Source organism: Zingiber officinale, chromosome 6B (genome assembly GCF_018446385.1).
Source record: "Zingiber officinale cultivar Zhangliang chromosome 6B, Zo_v1.1, whole genome shotgun sequence".
Lineage (NCBI taxonomy): Eukaryota > Viridiplantae > Streptophyta > Magnoliopsida > Zingiberales > Zingiberaceae > Zingiber > Zingiber officinale.
In genome coordinates, this window is record NC_055996.1 from 85,748,728 (window position 1) to 85,756,204 (window position 7,477).

Genomic DNA, 7,477 nt, shown 5'->3' on the forward strand with positions numbered 1-7,477 from the left:
TGCGTCTTTTACTCGACTTCTTGTGTCTCTAAGCTCCTGCACACTTAGACACAAGGTTAAACACAACAGGACCTAACTTAACTTGTTTGATCACATCAAAATAACCTTGGGTACCAACAGTTAGGTCGCAGACCCAACTGAACTTTGGTCAGTTGTCAGGTCCCGCGGATCCAACAGAACTTCCCGTCTGATATCGAGCCCTGCGGACCTATATGGATTTCCCACCAGCTATTGGGTCCCTCGGACTTAACTGGATTTCAGTCTAGATTCAGGTCCTTCAGACCAGTCAACTCCAGCACACTTGCAGTAGAAAGGTTAAACAAACATCATATCTAACTTTAACATATTTATCATACATCAAAATTAGATGATTAAAACAACTTGCACCAACATATAATAATACATTCATAAGACTCTTTCTCTATATATAAAAATATAATTCATAGTTAAATTTGGTATTGGAGAGAATGTTCTTACCAGCGTAACAAGAAGCGAGGAATGCATGCAAGTTCCAAAAATGATACAGAGGATACCCACAACTAAGGATCTCTTAGTGGTTGTGTGGATCAACAAGAGTACTAAAGTTACTACAACTATCATGAACACCATCTCAAGTGCTAATAGTTTGATGACCTTCAACTAAATTATATTTACATGGTTAGATTGGTTAGGAAGAAGTTTTAGATGGTACAACAAATACGATAGAGGAAAAAATATTGGGAATGTTATACTTACACGGCCTTGGCGAGAAGCATAGATCAAGAAAATGGTTAGGTAGAATACTTCAAAGGCTATGCCGATACCATTTAAATGTTGTAGTAATAATTACCAACGGAAACTTAATACACTAAATTTCGTCTCTATTCAACAATGAATATTATTTTCTCTTTGCTAATAATTTCAAATTAACTATGTTTTCTTTTTATTATTAACTATCGTTTTTACAATGGCTCTATAATTCTATTTATATTTAGAGACGGAATTATAATGTTGTCTCTAAGTTAAAGATAAAAATACATTTCTGTCTCTAATTCCGTCATTAAAAAATATATTTTTTTAGTGATTATAATTTCTTAGTTTAAAATCTCTTTAAAATTTAATAATTTTTGAAATTTGATCTTTAATTATATTTGTTCAATTAGAAAAAAAGTTTGTAATTAATCAAGAATTAAAATTTTATGATATTTAAATATGAAACAGCACTGCCAAAATAGGTTTCATATTTTTTTTTACAAATTTAATTTCATCATTTAAATTTTTTGAAAAAAGTTAAATTTTAAAATTCTAATGTTCTAATAAAATTCTTCAAATTTAAAAAGAGAAAGAGCTCGAAAATAATGATAAAAGTATATATTTAATTTTTATTTATAAATTTAAATTTAACAAAGTATGCTTATACGATATTATATTATTAATATATATAATAAATTTAGTTAAATATACCTATTAAAATAAGATTAATCATTAATCAAAGAGAAATTAATATATTCTCAAGATAACTTTTTCTCTTTCTATTGGAATAACTTTTTTAAGAAAAAAAAATTAAAGATGTTGTTTGAGACTAATTATATACATTATGAAATTTAGTTATTTGAAAAATTATTTTATATTTTTAAATTATTTTAAAAATTTTGAATGAGAAGATCATATAATTTTAAAAACTCTTAGAATAAATCATTCAATTATAATTCGATGATCAATATATAATGTTTTTTTGTGAGATACGTCTATTTCACACTTCATGACGCAATAAATCACATAGAGACAAAAAAAGAAATTGATTTGTTTAATCATTAATGCAAATTAATACAGGAAAGAATATAAAAAACATATATTAATCAAAATTCAAAACTAAAATCTTTAGACGGGTAGCTCCACTTCAGCTCTAGCATCCTTCTTCGATGTGGACTTGAAATAACAAGCATAGAGAACTAGTTGGGCAAGGCCAAAGAGAGTACCCAAACCATTTGGAACCTAATGAAAAAAAGTGATAGAAAAATATATACTAATTGATTGATCAAGATTATATATATGGGCTTAACTATACAAATACTTACGAGGAGATTGATGTCGAAGGGGAGGAAACCATAGCTAGTCCAACAAACTCCATTGAGGAAGCTAGCCAGAGAAAGTGTGAAAGGCATGAACCCCACGCTTTTTGTTTGAATCACAAGTTTCTACAAAAGTATAATAATAAATTTATGGGGCTCTCTCTTTCTCTCTATATATAAAATATAATTCATAGTTAAATTAGGCATTGGATAGAATGCTCTTACCATCACAACAAGAGGGGAGGCATACATGCAAGTTCCAAAGATGATACAAAGGATACCCACAACTAAGGATCTTTTAGTAGTCGTGTGGATCAACAAAAGCACTGAAGTTACTACAACTATCATGAACACCGCCTCAAGTGCTAATAGTTTCATGACCTTCAACTAAATTAGATTTATATGAGTAGATCGGTTACGGAGAAGTTTTAGATGGTACAAATATGACAGAGAAAAAAATAATGGACATGTTATACTTACGCGGCCTTGGCGAGCAGCATAGATTAAGAAAACAGTGAGGTAGAATACTTCAAAAGCTATACCGATGCCATTGATGGTGATCACGAGAAGGCTATTGGGGTGGACAATGGGCAACCCATAGAAAAACCAAAGCAAGCAATTGAGTAATGTAGCGAGGTAAGGGATTGGCGAAAACTTCTTCACATCCTTGCTCTTGATGATTTGTATATACGTCGGCCTATAAATCATGGAAGAGTTGCATTTAAATTAACATACAATCTTTCTAAGTAACTATCAATAACAAAAAAAATAAAGAAGTTTAAAATCTTACATGGGCGACAAAAACAAACCACACGAGATTACATTGCCTGCAATGAAGATGTGTTTTTGTTTATCATAGATTATGGAAGATACATGAAATTATTGAGTTTTTTTAAAGTATAATAAATACATATACCTATTATTCCGATGATGTTGCGGATGATGCTTTGGTTCATAATCATCTTTATTGTAATATTGTTATCTCAAATTCTGCTTTGTAAATAAATGAAAGTATAATCAAATCAAGTACACCTTTCCATTTCATCCAAATGAATTAATTAAAAAGAAGAACATATTAAAAAACCAAACTAAATCAGATAATTTATACGTACCAAAAAGGAGGAGGATGAATTTGTAATATCAACAGTGTTGCTAGCTCTACTCTTCCACGGTGGAGCTGTCCCTCTTTCTCTAGATTTTATGATGGGCATGCAAAGGTTGCATTTTATAGCCTAATTATATGACTTAGTTTGTTATATTTTTCATAATATTTATGGATAATGTTATAGTCATTTGTTATTGTTGGACTTAGTGAATTTCGCTTTTTTTTTATTAATATATATATAGGATATTCCATTTTTAATATAAGAAGAAAAGTTCAAAATTATTTTAATTAATTAGCATAATAGATTAAAAAAACATGGTCTAATGAATGAATAAGTTTCAGTTAATCTAATGGATTAAATGTTATTTAATAATTTGATAGATTCTCATTGAATTATTAATTTCAAATAACGCTTCCGTGTAATTTAACGAATCATTTGGAAATAAGAGAATTTTTAAAATTTTAAATTATTTAGATATTTAGTGAAAAAAAGTTTCATTAAATAAAAAATAGTTTAAATAATATGGATAATTAAATGAGTTAATTGTCTTGATAATAATAATAACGCTTTTATTATTTATATTAATGATCGATTAAGTCTATTATTAATGATAACAAATTCATGAGACAAAAATAAATATATCTTAATTTTCTTAATAATAATATTGTTTTTATTATTTGTTATTAATTATTGATTAATTCAAGTAATGATAGTAAGTTTATAAGATAAATATCTCTATTTTTTATAATTAATAATAATATTTTTATTATTTACTATTGATTAAGTCAACGTAACTAATGATAACAAATTTGTAAGATAAAAATAAATATCTTAATTTTCTTAATAATAATAATATTTTTATTATTAATTATTGATTAAGTCGAGTAATTAATGATAGGGAGGGTATGATAAAAAATAATTTCACATATGTTCATGATAGTATAATATTATGTCTAAGTTTTTTTGAATTTATTTTTATTCTCTACTTTAAAGAACTCGTACCAATCGAGATATCTTTCAACTTTAAAACTCATAATTTTTTGTATTAAAGATGAATGTAATAGGGTATTAATAAATGATGGAGAAATAAAAGAGCGGCGGAAGAGGTATTTTCATCAACTTTTTAATGAAGGTTTAGATGACCAACTTAACTTAGGTAATTTAATTAGGTCAAATGAGCATAGAAATTTTAATTTTTATCGTAGATTTCAAACTTCAGAAGTAAAACAAACTTTAAATGAGATGCACAATGGAAAAATCGTTGGACCAGATATATGATATTCCGATAGAAGTATGGAAGTGCTTAGGGAAACAAGGTATTGAATGACTTACAAAATTATTTAACATGATATTGAAAACGAAAAGAATGTCTGATCAATGGAGGATAAGTACTCTAGTTTCATTATATAAAAACAAGAGAGATATACAAAATTGTGCAAACTATAGGTGTATTAAACTAATGAGTCATACTATGAAACTTTGGGAAAAGTAATAAAAAAAGATTAAAGAAGAAGACCACAGTGACAAAAAATCAATTTGGGTTCATGCCTGGAAGGTCGACAATAGAAGCTACACATATCCTTAGACAATTAATTGAAAAATATCGGGAGTAAAAATAGGATCTACACATGGTATTCATTGACTTAGAAAAAGCTTATGATAGACTCCCAAGAGAAATTATATGGAGAATTTTAGAAAAGAGAGGTGTTAGCATAACATATATTGAACTAATTAAGGATATGTATGAAGATGTAACGACCAGAGTAAAGACTTCAGGCGGAGTAACTGAAGCATTTCCAATAAAGATAGGGTTACATCAAGGATCAACCCTAAGTCTCTATCTTTTTACACTAACTATGGACGAACTCACTGCGCACATTCAAGACACAGTACCGTGGTGCATGTTGTTTGCAGATGATATTATTTTGGTAGATGAGACACGTGAAGGAGTAAATATTAAGCTAGAATCTTGGAGGGAAACACTAGAAGGGAAAGGTTTTAAGCTTAGTAGATTAAAGACAGAAAATATGGAATTTAAATTTAGCAATATTAGAAGTAATGAAACAATTGTTAAGATAGGAGAGGACGAGTTGCTCGGAACCGAGAGATTTAAATATTTAGGATCATTTTTACAAAATGATGGAGGGATTGAGAGAGACGTCTTACATAGAATACAAGCAGGATGGGTGAAATGGAGGGGAGCGTCGGATGTTTTATGTGACCGTAAAGTACCTCTTAAACTTAATGGTAAGTTCTATAAAACCGCTGTTAGACCTGCTATGTTATATGGAGTTGAATGTTGGGCTATGACTCGAGCACATGAGCATAAGATGAGAGTTGCAAAGATGAGGATGTTAAGGTGGATGTGTGGATATACGAAGATGGACAAAATAAGGAATGAGAGCATTAGAGAGAAAGTCGGAGTTGCATCTATTGAGGATAAACTCCGAGAGACACGTTTAAGATGGTACGGACATGTACTTAGATGACCAATAAATGTTCCAGTTAGGCGATGTGAAACTATGATAAACATGCATATCAAACGAGGAAGAGGAAGACCAAAAAATACTTGGTTAGCAACAATAAAACAAGATAAAATTTATTTAAATATAGATGATGATATAAGAGGAGATACAGTTCAATGGCGTAAAATGATTCATACAGCCAACCCCACCTAGTGGGAAAAGACTTGGTTGTTGGTGATATTTTCAATTTATTCTCCACATGACATTCAATTTTGACCATGACTTTGAAACCATTTACTAAGACCAAAATAATTTATATATTTCTATAATAATACGATATTATCTATTTTAAACTAAGCTCCCATAAATTTATTTTCAAACTCTACCTTACAAAAAAACTTCGTTTTCCATTATTTGAATGGACGGTATTCCCAACCAATTTTTTCATTTACAATATTTAAAGATAAATATAAAAAAATATTAATATAAGTAATTAAATATATAACTAATAAAAAATAAAAAGCCGTTTACTGCTTAGTTCCCTATGCCATTATTCGGAATGAGACCAGAGATATTATATCTCCTACTATATATTTTATACATAGTTTTGATATAATGGATCCGTGGCGCAATGGTAGCGCGTCTGACTCCAGATCAGAAGGTTGCGTGTTCGATTCACGTCGGGTTCAATCGTCAAAAGTTAATTTTAGCCGCAAGGTACATATAGGTATTGAATATCTATGACTACCATCAAATTTAATAAATTTTTAAATTTGATCTTTAATTATTTATTTATTTTACTTTGGGAAAAAAGTTTGAAATTAAGTAGAATTAAAATGTTATGATATTAAAAATATGAATATTACATTCAAAATAGGTTTAAATATTTTGGAAGTTAAAATAAAAATTCTTCTAATTTTATAAGAGAAAGAGTATGAAAATAAACCTAAAATTATATATTTATTCTTACTTTTTAAATTTAAAAGTAATATATCCTTGTCCAATATTATGTTATTTTTAAAAATATATAATATTGTGGTAAAATAATAGATTTAGTTAAATATATGAATTAAAATATGATTAAAAATTGATATATTTTAAGCCTAATATGTTAGCTTTTTCTAATTTTAAAAATATTTAAATATTATTATTTGAGACTAATTATATTTTATTTGCCTTTTGAAATTTATTTATTTGAAAAAACGTTCTGAAATTTTAATTATACTAAAAATACTGAATGACAAGATCATATAATATTAAAAATTATTAGAATAAATTATTTAATTATAATTCAATGACCAAAAAATATTTTTTTTCCATTAGATACCTTTATTCCATATATACATAATTTATCTCATCGACACCAAATTAAACAAATTAATTTAATCATTATTGTAAATTAATACAAGAAAACTTATTCCTTTAATCGATCATTAGCTAGAAAAACAAAAACATATAGTAGTCAAAATAAATTCTTGAAACGTTAGACTGGTAGCTCAATCTCAGCCCTATCATCCTTATTCGGTGTGGCCTTGAAATGAACTTGATATAATAAACATAGATCAAGAATTTGTTATACGTAGCAACATATCCTAATGTTTAACGATATAGACCCAATTATGCATTAGTTTAAAGTGCTTTTATTTCCTAACTATTTTTTTCATTTTAAAATTTAATGTATTATTATTATTATTTTATCTTTGTTCTAGCTTTATCATAAGTTTTTTAACTTGAAATATTATCTAATGTGAACGTAACTTAGGGATCCAGGAGTAATTAGGGAGAAAGAGGAGCATTTTGATCTTTTCACATGTTAAGAGTTTTGAGTTTATAGAGGGATACTGTTCATCCAGGA

The 7,477-nt window shown here is 28.0% G+C and overlaps 1 protein-coding gene and 1 non-coding gene across 2 annotated transcripts; one reads left to right on the forward strand and one right to left on the reverse strand.

The window, feature by feature from the left end:
- Positions 1 to 1,860: 1,860 nt before the first annotated feature.
- Positions 1,861 to 3,013, reverse strand: LOC121991189 (bidirectional sugar transporter SWEET5-like). The gene is made up of 6 exons (XM_042545206.1): positions 2,968 to 3,013; positions 2,842 to 2,878; positions 2,532 to 2,748; positions 2,277 to 2,438; positions 2,058 to 2,177; positions 1,861 to 1,974 (listed from the first exon to the last, which is right to left on the reverse strand). Exons 1-6 carry the CDS (start codon positions 3,011 to 3,013, stop codon positions 1,861 to 1,863), a joined length of 696 nt encoding a protein of 231 aa, XP_042401140.1.
- Positions 3,014 to 6,239: 3,226 nt separating this feature from the next.
- On the forward strand, positions 6,240 to 6,311 carry TRNAW-CCA. Its single transcript has one exon. It is a non-coding gene; the product is annotated as a tRNA-Trp (tRNA).
- The last annotated feature ends 1,166 nt before the right edge of the window (positions 6,312 to 7,477 follow it).

Coding starts and splice junctions, on each gene's coding strand:
- LOC121991189 (XM_042545206.1), bottom strand. CDS start 3,013: ATGATTATGAACCAAAGCATCATCCGCAACATCATCGGAATAATAG. Junction 2,439..2,531: donor ATGCTGCTCGCCAAGGCCGC/GTAAGTATAACA, acceptor AATCTAATTTAG/TTGAAGGTCATGAAACTATT. Junction 2,178..2,276: donor CCTCCCCTCTTGTTGTGATG/GTAAGAGCATTC, acceptor ATACTTTTGTAG/AAACTTGTGATTCAAACAAA.